This window comes from Neltuma alba, unplaced genomic scaffold, assembly GCF_004799145.2.
Source record: "Neltuma alba isolate B1F8T4 unplaced genomic scaffold, ASM479914v2 tig00007216_pilon, whole genome shotgun sequence".
Lineage (NCBI taxonomy): Eukaryota > Viridiplantae > Streptophyta > Magnoliopsida > Fabales > Fabaceae > Neltuma > Neltuma alba.
In genome coordinates this window covers 1-13,696 of record NW_021634713.1, presented here as the reverse complement: position 1 = coordinate 13,696, position 13,696 = coordinate 1, and the positions used below count along the sequence as shown (strand labels likewise).

Here is a 13,696-nt window from a genome sequence, read left to right as displayed (position 1 = left end):
TGTATGCTTTAGAAACTTAATCCTAGACTTCATACTTATGATCATATTATTCATGTATTGGATCGATATTTATATCATTAAATGTTGTATTTTTCACTTAAATTATAATCTCTTTCAGAGAATTTTCTACATTATGATCAAATCTCTAATTTTATTTGATATTATACTAGAATTTGAATCCTTCTGGAATTCACATATAATTTCACATAGTGGGTCATGTATTTCTAGACGCATATGAGATTTTATCAAACTGCCAGATTGATAATATACATAAAAATTTTAATTCACCACAAGATTCTCTTTCTCTTTTCTTGTACAAATACCCCTTACACTTCAAGTGTTTGGGTTAGAAATACACAAATCTCCTGTTATAATGTTGCGTCTTTTTTTTTCTGTTGGCCAGTCATTTTTCTGTCTGTATCTCATAACAGATTTATATATAAGATCCTCACTTGATCATGTGATATCATCAATCAAATTATTGTTGACAATTTTATTCCTTTGTCGGTCCCGTTTTCTTTTATGACATAATATATCGAGATCTCTTTATTGCTTTCAGACACTTAAACCTCTTCAGGGGTCAAAGAGTTATGTCTTAATCTTTTTTGCAATTCATGCCTTCTTAGTATGATCATCATTATCATTTGCTCCTTTTTCTTTTCTTTTCTTTTCTTTTCTTTTGGAACCGATCATAATATCATGCTTTTAGCATGTCTTCAAGAATAGGAGCATTTTTAGCCGGAATATAAGAATTAAAAATTCTCATTTGGGTCAGTAATTGCATCTGGCAGACATTAGTAATGTTTTACAAATGCAATACTTCATGAACTTCTAGTTCATACTACTATATTCGAGGATACTAATTTGATAGTGAAAGTACATTCTATGTGTTCTCTTTTCCAGCTATACATTTTCTCCCCCTCATATTGGGAATATGCAATGTAGATCTCCCAAATCCATAAATCTCCTTTAGAAACATTATTTTGTTTCATTTAGAGACAAACAAGAATAATGAGGTTCTTATCCAATATTGATCCCAACTTACTTTTAATATCCACCTATGTCTATTATTACGGTGGAATAATAAATATTGCATATTCTAAGATGAAAAATGTCTGACTCCTGACCAAAAGCCAAATATAATAGGAGAATTCACAATATGTTGTTGGCTTGATGCATTTATGTGCAAAAATATATAAAATCAATCATCCCAACACGCAAGTAGGAATTCTATTCTCGTAAACTCTGATATAGCTACTTATGAAGGCTTTTACTAAGCATATAATTATCAGCAACGTGAGGAACAATTACTAGCAATCTCAACAAGAATCATATTGATTTCATAATCAAGAACTTATGTACTTAATGTAATTATCTGAACATATTTGCAAACTTCAGGTTGCAAGTTGATCATAAACACCTGTGACCTTTTTATAGATGCATCTTTCACTTATAGAGTATTACTTTGGTCTAAATGGTGTCTAAATGGGCCCATATATAAATTTGATACATTATAAATCTGTACGGATCCGATTTTGAGCATAGCTAGTGATGTTCTCTTTGAGAACAAACAACACATAAAAATTCTGGAATCACATATCATTTTAAAGAATGTTCTGGTTCTTTAATAAATGACAATGCACATTTTTTTATGATATTTTGCATCATTATGATTCGGGATGATCTGACCGGTCATGCCAAACTATGAATGCATAAACTTCTGGTTTATTGTAAAATCATTCTCAATTATTGGTAAACTTCTTGTTACCATGTCATATTATTTATTTTTCTCCTTAATATTCTATAAGGAATATGTTATCAATTATAGATTTTATCTTCAGGATATAATAAATAATGATATAGCTCTTCTAGAGCATTAGTTTTTATCTTTTACCCAAATGGTAGAAACCTGTGCACTCATGGAAGGTTGAGCGCTACTGGCTCTTCTGGAGCTTTTTTCAAAAGGAACATGAGATATAAGGAATGAAATTAATATTAATAATAACAAATTCCACCTAACATGATTTACACTTGTATTTCAACAATCTCCCCCTCAAGTGTGAGTCATATAAATATATTTTTCTTATTTCTGTATTTCAAACTGCATAAATCAGATGTTAATTAATCCTGTAAATAATTTGTTTGTGAAACTCTATTTCCCTTTTTTCTAATAGTGTTTATAGTGCCCCTCTTCTATCAATGTCATAATATTAACTGTCAATTAAGTGGTCATTCAACTGCTTAACCCAACCCGTTTAACCCAACCCGTTTTGACGTCACCGGGTATTACAAGATTTTATATATAAAGTAGATAGATTACTCGTAGTATATTTAACAATCATTTTTTGATTTCACCTTTATTTTATTAAAAATTGAGAAAAAGAGAAAAAAACATGAAAATTATTCATAAAAAGAGGGAGAGAAAAGTTTAATAATAATAAAATCAAAAAAATTTCGTTAATTTAATACATTTGTTAGTGGTATATATCACTAGAATTGTTTGTTTCACTCTAAAAAGTCTTTTAAAAAGTTTATAAATGCTTCTTTATTTCCTCTTAACGCAACAAAGGAGAGAAAATTGTCTCCAAGTTTCTAAAAAAAAAAAAATTTGGTTAAAAGTCGTGTTTGAAAACTTAATTGGTTAAAAAAAATCAATTTGAATGATTGTAATTATGATTTGTGAGTACAACTATGTGTAACATATCATCAATATAGTAATCATCAATATGAAAATCATTGGCAAAATGACAAATAAAGACCCTCAAATTATCAAAATTATGCAAAGGTCACCTGAATAAGCAAAATTATCATGAAGGACCCAGTCTCATATTGTAAATATGAAATCTTAACGAAATGTCTGAAATGCCCCTCAGTCAAATGACTTTCTTCCTAAAATAATACTCCCTTAGTCCTTAATATAAGACTCATTTAACTAATTTGATCATATTAAGAAAGTTACATAATTTAGTTAATTATAAGAAAAGGAACATATTTTTTTTAAAATACCATAATCATCTTTCCTAATATCTCATCTTCCTCTTCTATTTGATTATGGTTGAGGGAGTATCTATATAGGTAATTTAGAGAAAATTGATAAATATGAGAAATAAATCTTATATTTATGACCAAAACTAACTCAAGAATTAGGTTTTATATTAAGAATTGAAAGAGTACTATTTTTCTCATTTGGCGAAGCGCCTCCCAAAAAATGTAGCTTTTTTTTTTGGCGAATCAAACAACTGAAATTGATTGATTTATTAAAGGGATAGTATTATTTCTTGAGTCATACTACTGCATATTTTTTCAAGAAAATATTTAAGTTATTGTACTTTTGCAAGTACCTATAAATTATAATACCATAATGTATATTGTTTATGTGTCAATAGTGAGATGGGATAGCCTCATAATATTCTATATATCTTATACAACTTTTGCATCTACTGCAAGTGAGGGGAAAGGATCTGGAAAGTCGCAATTCGCAAATTACAACTGCCCATTGCAGTTATTGCAATTCAGCTTGTGGCGGCGGTGCGCGCGTGCTGTTTTCCGCTTTATGCCTTACCGCCCTGCCAGCTTCCACCATGGTTCATGACTCAAGCCGTTCTTTTCCTAATCTTTTATTGATTTATTGAAGTTGATAATGACACGATTAATAGTTAATACTTAGCAATTAAGTAACCTTTAGTGATACTTTTTTGCGAGGAACAGAAAACCGGACCGGATACTAAACCGGTTGAGGTAGTGGTTCAAGAGTTAATGGGTCAGATCGGGATCAACTTGAGATCAAACCGGTCATATTAAAATAATATAATTTAATTAAAATGACAAAATATAACAATACTAATAATTACTAATAACAACATATAAAGAAATACAATAAGAATTTGATTGTAATAATAATAAAGTACAACAATATTAAGAATTTTTATCTTTATAATTTTTCAATAACTAAAATTAATAGTTATTGATACCAAACTCATCATCAAAATTCATTTAAATCTATAATAATTGAGATATTAGGAGTTAAATGAGAAAAATAGGATAAATATTAATATATTTATTTAAATCGGTTCATACCGGGTTTTACCGGTTCACACCGGTTTGACCGGTTCAATCTGGTTTGAACCAGTCCCCGGTTTAGCTTATGAACTAGACCGGACCACTGGCCGGTCCACCGGTTTACCGGTTGAACTGGCCGGTCCGGTTTTTTTTACACTGCTTTTCTAGTTCTAAATACAAGACTTTTTGATAATATAAGTTTTAAATATAAGATTTATTTTATAATATAAATTATACAAAATGTTTTAAATATAGGAACGGAGGAGTATTTTAATTTAATTCGACGACCGATGCCAATATATAAATAGCTGTGTACTTCTAGTCTTCAAGCCCCACGCAGAGAGAAAAGTCATTTCTCTTCGCTGCGTATACCCGGAAGCGCAAGCGTCATCTATCTAACTTGTTCCCTCGGAAACCTCGGCATTCTACTATTCGTCCCGCTTTTACAGAGTATAGTTCTTTTCTTTTCCTCTTTTATTTTACTTATTCTTACTTGCTTAATCCCAACATCTTTGTTCAAACTCTCATGTAAGTCTTATTTTCTTTTCTCCCCCCGTCCTCCTGTAAGTTCTTTTCTACACGTCAATTTTGTTTTTACATTCAATTTTGATGCTGATCAATATTCGGAGGGGCCTGTTTCGATCAATCTGAATGAAAATCAGAGGTGCCTTCCTTTTTTAGCATGCTAGTTTTGCAGTTGTTATTCCCCACCCCCACCCCCCGGCGCAATAATCTGTATCTATTTCTTTTCGATATCACCTTTCAAATGGATCCGCATATTCTGGTTATGTTTCGACTGTTCCCTGTTTAGTTTACTGACTTTGACTCATTTCATCTCCATCTGCGCTTTCGATCCCTTCGATGTATCTAATTAGCAAAAGTGACGTCTTTTGCCGGCTCTCAACCATTCCCATAAAACTTCAGAGCTAATTCTCTGCTTTCCATATATCATAATGGTCTAATCATGTATAATCAGCTGATAATTCATGTTGATGATGTCGTTTTTTTTTTTTGGGGGGGTCACTGGCCTATCATAACACAAAATTTGGGACCGGAGGTAGTAGCGTGTGTGGTGTATCTTGTGCAAAGCCTTCTAGTCATTACTTTTCTACCGAACTGTAATCTTAAATTCTAGATGATCATTAGTTTCAAACTGAAGCCGTTATCAACTCATGTTTTGAATTGCTGGCCATTCCTGGAGTTAGAAGGACAACTAAAGAAGTGTAAAATCGTGGAACCTTATGGATCACGAAGACTTAGTTTGTTAAAGGTCACCTTTATTCGAGTGAAACAGTGCAGAGCTGAAGTGGAAATAATTGCATTATCAGTTCTAGAACAGGATAAAGAAACTTGGTACACAGTACAGAGGGGTTTTTCCAGATTAGAGTTCTCTATGAGACATGGAAGACTTTTAAGATTATTTTCTTGTCTTTAACCCAATGAAACTAAATAAGATTTCATTTACTAGACATAATATATACTTTTTGCAGTTCTGTTCTGCATTAAATCATTTATGTGAGCTTGACAGCTTGCTTTACAGAAAGGTGTTTGTATTACCTGCTTTGTAGTTAATGTCGCCAATGTTTGCTTTGTTCGGAAAAGGACATTGGTGTGAACGGTGAGAGCCGATTCAACATTTATAAAGAAAAACAGGATGGAGCACCATGCAGTAGAAGGAAATGAGCCACTTTGGAATATACCAGGGCAAGGTATTGGCAATACAATTAAAACAGATCAAGCAGGAAGTGACAATAATCTAATTTGTACTATACCAGAGGAGGCTACTAGCAATCCAGTTAAGACAGATGAAGCAAGAAGTGATGCACAACTAGTTATTTCTAATGCTGATGAAGGGATGAAAATTTCTGTTTCTGTCTCAAATGAAGAGGCTAGACCAGAGCTCTTGAGAATCCCTTTGGTTGAACCATCAATTAGATGCCTGAAGAAGCAGCTTCTTGTTCTTGACATAAATGGGCTGCTTGCTGACGTGGTTTTACCCCGACCAATTGGCCACAAACCAGATGAAATTATTGCTGGGCGTGCAAGTGAGAATCAACTGTTTTATGTGCTTTTTCTGCACTTCTGATAATTCCTTAATACTTCACTGATGAGGTTGTTTTTCGTTTTCAGTATTTAAGAGACCATTCTATCTGGAGTTTCTGAACTTTTGCTTTGAGAATTTTGAAGTTGCCGTATGGTCTTCAAGAATGAAGTAATTTTGACTATCTTTACTCTGTTTCACTCTCTCTGTTACTAATGTTCAGTTTGTATGTTACTGATCTCCTGTTTTACATAATCAATAATCTGAGTTTCAAGTTTTTAATTTCATAGGAAAAATGTTGATAAAGTCATCAACTGTTTGATCAGTGACATGAGACATAAGCTACTTTTCTGTTGGGTAAGCACTTGAGCTATTTCTATTGACTTCCAATTCTGCATTTCTCTTGTTCAAATTTTGATATGATTTGTACTCTGGATAACTAGGTTTAGTATATCTAATAATAAAGCATTCATTTTAGGAAGGTATTATCCGTTTCTTCTGTTGATGTTGTTCTTTTGCATGGTTCTCGTACTTTATTGTTCTTTTGCAGCCTATAATTGATTCTTAATGATGTTGAATTTGGCAGGATCATTCTCATTGTACTCCTACAAGTTTTGCAACTCTTGAAAACAAGCACAAGCCTCTGGTTTTTAAGGATCTGAGGAAAATTTGGGAGAAGCATGATCCTGATCTTCCGTGGGAGAAGGGATACTACAATGAATCGAATACATTGCTCTTGGATGATTCTCCTTACAAAGCATTGCTGAATCCTGTAAAACTTGCTTTCTAGTAGCTATCTGCTATTTATAATTACATAACTTTACAATTTCACATGCTTATGGTTGTTCTGTACAATCATTTCAGCCACACACATCCATCTTCCCTTACCCATACACGTATCAGAAGAAGGGTGACAATTCATTAGGTATGCTAACTTGGTGCATTTCCTGCTTGCGTTGTTATACCAATAAAGAGAAAACGGAATCTGTTGAGCCTGTATGGATAAACAATCTTAAAGTGCCATATTAATTTGTTTTTGTGATTTACGTTATTTGGCTGGTGCAAATATGATTCATTACAGGTGTTGGAGGTGATCTGCGAGTATATTTGGAAGGACTAGTGAAGGCTGAAAATATGGCAGGGTACATTGAGCAAAACCCTTATGGTCAAGAACGTATCACTGAAAGAAGTCCTTCTTGGAGCTTCTACTTTCAGGTTATGGGTAGTGTTTCTACCAGTGAACTTGAGAAGATGAGCCTATCAACTGATAGCTGAGTTAGCCAGAGCAGTGTCATTCAGAAGAGATATTGAAAGATATAGAGCTTTTTGTTTTGATCCATCAACCGTTTCACACATGTTAACCTTTTCGTCATTCGAATTTTCTTCAAGATGTCAAGTATATGTTACTTGCGAGCAAAGCTGTATCAAGCATTTTGGCTGTTAAAATCTGTCATTGAACTTGAATTAAGTTGTACGAAAAGTATCACGGTATCATGATTTATTGTGTTACTTGCTATCTTGATATTTGTAGTATATTCATGTTTTGTCATGCCCCCTGATCTGGTTGATTTGTTTAATTCATCAATCTCTGCCTGAATTTTCTTTCTCCTAAAGGAAAAATATTTCGCAACTTCTCAATTAATTTGAAGCATGGCTGTTTTTTTTGGGGGGGGGGTTTGGGCAAGAAGAATTGAGTTTATATGTATTTTGTTTTCTGATGAGGCCCATCAGTATTGGGATCTTTATCTTTATCTTTTTGGGTCAGCAAGTGAGGGAAAAGGGTTGTGAAGCTGGGCTTCCTTTCTTGTCGTGCAAGGAGAAGAAATAGAGGGCAAGACAAAAAGAACGAGCTCTGATGAAAGCGACAGAGGAAAGATAGGGCAATGGATAAATTAAGAAGATTCTTATCTTTTTGCATTACAACTCACTCAAAATACCAGTCATAATTAGACAAAGAGCTTGATATTTTAAAGTGAAAATCCTGAAAATGCCCTGCTATCAGATGTGCTCACTACTTGCCAAGGGAAGGTCACAATGATTCATTTGAGACGCTTCTTGCACCGAATGCACCAAATGGCTACCTTGAAGGTTTTATGTTGTTCAGGACTTAGTCCTCGTTTACTACTTTAATGTAACTCAAGCTTTGCTTGTCTTTGTTACTCGCCAAAAAAAAAAAAAAATCTGAAAAAGCCCTCATACAATGAAGGGGTGTGCTGCCAACCTAAGACTCGGTCACCCCAAGACAGTGGGTCACCACAGTATAATGAGGGAATAGTCCATTTTATGGGATCACACAAACTCCCAAAGATGTTGACAACACAACACTTTGTAGGTTTCCCACTTCGTACCTTGTGGTGTATGATCTATCATTCATCCACCCTCCTCACTTGGCTCTCTGTTCCAAAAAATTGTCACCCTTTTGTCTGTGTTATTATTACGTACCCACGTATCACCACTGTTTTAAACCCAGTGAGTTCACCAACGGAAAAGCAGCCCAGAAAAATTGAAGTCTTTATAAGCCACTAAGTACTAACACTTGCTGCACAAGTCAGGAAGAAAACAGTGAAAGGTATTATTTGAGATGGGCCTTTTTTCACAGAAGTGAAATGATGAGTTCGAGCATGCTTCCTCGTACTTGCTCATCATTCTTCTCTCTGACGCATCCTTATACTGTCACCCCCCCCCCTCTCTGTTCTTCTTGCTCCTCCTTGCCCATACCATGACCCCGGAAAATTTATATTTATAGATTTAAACAATATATATGTGTGTATATTGAGCAGTTTTATTCTTTTTTTGAAAAAGGAACACAGCCATATGATCGTACATGCCAAATCATTATCACTTGCTATCACTTATCACATTCCTCTGTTTCCTACTCTGCTCTATCATGTTCTTCCTGGCTGGCACCAACCATCTTATCAATGCAATTACAGCAAACACACTTCGTTCACATTTATATAATATTCAACTCCAAAAACTATAGAAGATTATATATTTATTTATAAAATGATTTATAATATGTGTATATATGACATACTGGTGTTTTTGATGTCACAGTTGATTCAATAGTAGGGATTTAATTAGATTGATCTATTTTAACAATAGTAGTGATGATCCTGTTCCTCAGCACGTTTATGAAGCAATCTGGGCAACAGTTCCCACTAACAAATAAACGTGCTGAGGAACAGGATCATCACTGGGTCTACAAAGAAATTGGATTGGAAGTTGTCTAACTTGAGGACAAATAGTAAACAGATAAAGGGAAGCCAACAAGAAAAGATGTTACGGATTTTTCTTTTTCTTTTCCAAATTTCTAAGCCATAAAACAAATATATATTATTGGAGCTTCTTATTATGTGATGGGCTTGTGATTCTGTACTACTGGGAGCCTTAGATCCTGATGACCTGTCGATTTATTCAACAATATGATATAATTTTTGACTTTTTCTTATCAATAATTTTATCATAGAAAAATATCTGCTTCCACTTCTATTTTATTTTCCTTCTCAATTCATCCCAATCAAAGAAGGCGATGATATATCTAAAATATTAAATAATTCTTTTTTTTTGGGTGAAAGAATATTAAATAATTCTTAGTACACGTGACTCCTATTATTGCACAAATACTTTATTCCGTTCTATTATTCAAAGATTTTTTTAAAAAATATTTGTCAGAGAATTCAAAAGTTATGCGTACGATTCTGATTAGTTTGCCAGGTCAACAATCTTCCTTCCACTTCTGATTATTAATTTTAATAATAATTTTTGCGACCACTTGTCAAGTTTCTCTCCTCCTTCATTTTCTCCGTCATCATTTCCTGGAAATACCAAGAAATAGACTAAAATAAAACAATTTTAAAACAAAACCAGTTCAATTATTGAAGAACCAGTCTAAAATCTAAATGATATTTGGATGAAAGTGAAAGGTAACCAAGCAGATAGCATATGACTTGAAATTCAAGGTGTACCCCACCAAATAAGAAAAATTAACACACATGGATGGTGCTAATTATTGAGCATGAGGCAGCATGTGTACGTAATAAAATTTCAAAAGGATGGCATTTACTTTTCACGTGACATTATATATTAGGATAAAGTTGAATGGTGCCCTCCTAATCTTTATTATGCTCTTTCAGTTCTAAATATAAGATTCATTTTGTAATACAAATTTAAGACTTATTTTATAGTGCAAATTGCACTATAAAGTAAGTTTTATATTTAAAACCAGAAGAATATAAGTTAACTCGGAGTTAGATTTGGTTTAAAATGTAACATCTCCGTCCACTTGTTTCTTATAATTATTATTTTTCTACAGAATAATTTATCAGCTTATAAATAATCTTATAATAGAGGTATTCTACCTAAAGTAGTTAATTAAATAATTTTTATATCAATGATATGAGGGAGAGTGATATATATATATATATATATATTTATATTTATATAGACCTCACAAAGGGTCTCAATAACATGGATTGTCCCTTGTTTAAAGGCGACTCCATCACAGAACCTTTCAGGCAACATGCCTTAGGAATGTGAGTAGGTTCTAATTCTGGCTTGCTTGTGAATTTATGCTTATCTATAATTGTTTATTATTTGATTAGATATTCCATTTGGGTACTATTGTTCATCTCCCATGGCTCTCCTAACTTAAAACTCCTGCACATGGCTAATTAATATGGGATAAAGTTTCTTGAACCTTGGAACTTAAGGTATGTTTGATGTGTGTGTGTGTGTGTGTTTTTCTTTATATATAGAATAATAATCTTGAAGGGAGGAATAAAACAATAAAAACCAATAGGTAACAGGAGTTGGATGGTGAAACTACTCAATTCTTCTCAAGTATAACCAAGAATTTAAAGTTTGAGCTGTATAAGTGGAAGAAGATATTTATGTTAAGTGGATTATATGCTTTCAGTTAGATCTAGCAATATTCAAATTTCATACTACTATCTCCAGTTCTAATTATAGGACTTTGTTTGTAGACTACAGATGATGTTTTATAACTGGGACTAGAGGTAGTATAATTATATCTATCATTTTTGATAGCCGTAAAAAAAAATATAACGAGAAAGAGAGATTGATAGAATATGGGATAAGATCGAAATACCAATTGGTTATATTATTATTCGTTCGGCTCAAACGCCCAAAGCTCATGCACGTGGTAATTAATCTGGGATAAAGCTAGCTTCTTGAATCTTGGAACTTAAGGTATATTTGGATAGATAGAATATTGAAGAATAGAGAGAGAGAGAGAAAGAGAGGAAAAATAAATAAAACCTGGCTAAAGTGAGAGATACAATTCTTTCAAGTAAGCCACAAAAAAATTTACACCGGTAAAAACTACATCTTGCAGGGTTTGGCAATGTTTAGACTATAGATAGATACAAACACAATAATATCAAATATTATATACTTGTAAAAAGGAGATAAAAGTACGATGACAAATGACTAATAATTATTTAATAAGAAATATAAATAAATAATGAATATTGTATAAATTATTTGAACCTCATATTTTTGTTAATTTTATTCCTTATCAGATACTATTATAAATCCAACCAAACATAACCTGAATGGGTGACAAGAGGATGATGGAGATGGGTTTGATTCGTTGGACGATGCTCAATGAAAAGTAGAAGGTGCCTCGTGATGCTTACCTTTTTCCATGTGCTTCTGTAACCCAACTTTTCAAATACACTTCAACCACACATCATCTTTCTCCCAAGCAATCATATTATTATTATACACATAAATATAAGTTATACAAATCTTAGTTTACTTTTTTTTTTTCATTTAGTTAATAATAAACAGAGTTTTTTTTCCCTTCTAATTTTCTGGCTATCATCTTCTTCATCCTAGCGAAACAGAAATTAGTACTTATTAACAATGAAGAATAATGTAATTGTTTAAGCTGTCAAAAATATAGAAACGACTTTATTTCTTTATTGAAAATAAATAGTACAAAGTTTAATTTTGGGAATGAGTGTGATTTATAACAATCGTGTTCCCTGATATATAGTTAAGGAAAATGATCAATGAATAAAGTAAGAGCTTGAACAAATATGATTATAATATAAGGCATACGACTGTATGATATCTGGAAGGCTATTTACCAATTTCATATATTCATCTCTTGTTTAAATTAGGGTTAAGATAACTTTTTGTGCCTCAAGTTTGACCTCATTTAATTTTGGTTCATCAAGTTTTAAACTATAGGTTTGGTCTTTCAAGAGACAGAATGATCTATATTTTTATTGAATTATAGGATTAATTAATATAAATGAAAAGAAGCTTGAGGGATCAAAATTTATAATTTGAAATTTGAGAGACTAAAACTAAAATAAGAGCAAACTTGAGAAACTAAAAATTATATTTACCCTTTAAATTAAATACTCATTTAATTCGCAAAATAAGTCCAGTTTAACTATAGAAAAATAATAATCCTTAAAAGGATTTTAATCATTGTATAAGTAATTTTTTTTTATAATTTTTCAAATATACCATTGTCAAAAGTCAATATTACATAAATTATGACAAATTAATTACTTGCAAAATTTAATTACAGAAAAGGGTAAAAATATTAAATGATTCAAACAATATAAAATGGACCTATAGATTTTGGATGATGTCGATCGATTCAAGAGAAAATAACTTAGAGGACGGAGGAGTATTAATGAAATAATGGCACATGAAATTAATTAAATAACTTAGACTCATTGCATCCAAATTAAATTGTAGCTAATCTCATTAATCATGATTGTAAAATCTCGGTTTCTGCTCCAGCTTTTTCTCTCTTTCATTTGTCCTCACATGCAGTTTATCGAAAAATACAAACATGCCTGTGAATTGATAGTTTCCAACTATACACACATAAATTTCAAATGAAAAGGAAGAAAGAAAGAGAAACTCTTTGCTGTTTATACTCAATTCATAAATGGAGGAATATTCTATAAGTTTGAGCTCTCTCTCCCTCTCTCCCCCTTCCTTTTGAGTGATTTGCCTACTCTCTCTGGGTTGTGATCCTCTCATCCCATAAATAACCCCTAGGAAGAAAGTCACAAGTTCAAAAAAGAGTAACAAACAGTACAGCTGGCTATCTAATACGCTAAAATAATCGTACTTGATGCTGTTTTTCTATGATAATCCCTTCCACTAAATCCCATGATATGTCCTCTTGTCTGGTTTGTGATCTGACACAAGAAATCAATTGGCCCAACATGTTTCACTATCATCTTCTTCGCTTAGAGCAAAGGTAATTTCTTCTCTTTTCTGAATTCGTTTACATTCAGGAAAAGAAGCCCTAGCTAGCTAGACGTATACGTATAGCTTCTATGTTTCACTATTACAAGATATATATTATTACTATCATCACTTTCTACATATATCAACTCTTAATCTTAACCTTTCGTGGAGTTCACCATGCAAACTTAGCTATAATGACTGTAACTTTCTCTTTCAATCTAACACAAGCCTTCTTGAAGAAACCTAACTTCTCCATTCTTTCAAGCTAAAGAACAAAACCCCAGAAGAGAGACCCAATAAATGTATAGAAGAAGCATTATTAATCAAAAGGACAATGTCATGTCATGTGCA

The 13,696-nt window shown here is 32.6% G+C and overlaps 1 protein-coding gene across 2 annotated transcripts; it reads left to right on the top strand.

Moving 5' to 3' along the window:
- Positions 1–4,426: 4,426 nt before the first annotated feature.
- Positions 4,427–7,649, top strand: LOC114752046 (ubiquitin-like domain-containing CTD phosphatase 1). Of its 2 annotated transcripts, none has more exons than XM_028940767.1 (7): positions 4,427–4,509; positions 5,628–6,104; positions 6,190–6,271; positions 6,391–6,457; positions 6,687–6,872; positions 6,965–7,025; positions 7,182–7,649. In XM_028940767.1, the coding sequence occupies exons 2-7, from the start codon at positions 5,714–5,716 to the stop codon at positions 7,373–7,375; spliced, it is 981 nt and encodes a 326-aa protein (XP_028796600.1). In that variant the 5' UTR covers positions 4,427–4,509; positions 5,628–5,713; the 3' UTR covers positions 7,376–7,649. The 2 variants fall into 2 exon arrangements, with proteins under 2 accessions (XP_028796600.1, XP_028796601.1); XM_028940768.1 differs by having other exon boundaries at positions 4,428–4,509; positions 5,662–6,104.
- The last annotated feature ends 6,047 nt before the right edge of the window (positions 7,650–13,696 follow it).

Bases quoted from the DNA above. Each gene is read 5' to 3' on its own strand.
- LOC114752046 (XM_028940767.1), top strand. From the start codon at position 5,714: ATGGAGCACCATGCAGTAGAAGGAAATGAGCCACTTTGGAATATACCA. The intron at 6,272-6,390 runs GTAATTTTGACT...TTAATTTCATAG, and splicing joins GTATGGTCTTCAAGAATGAA to GAAAAATGTTGATAAAGTCA. The intron at 7,026-7,181 runs GTATGCTAACTT...GATTCATTACAG, and splicing joins GAAGGGTGACAATTCATTAG to GTGTTGGAGGTGATCTGCGA.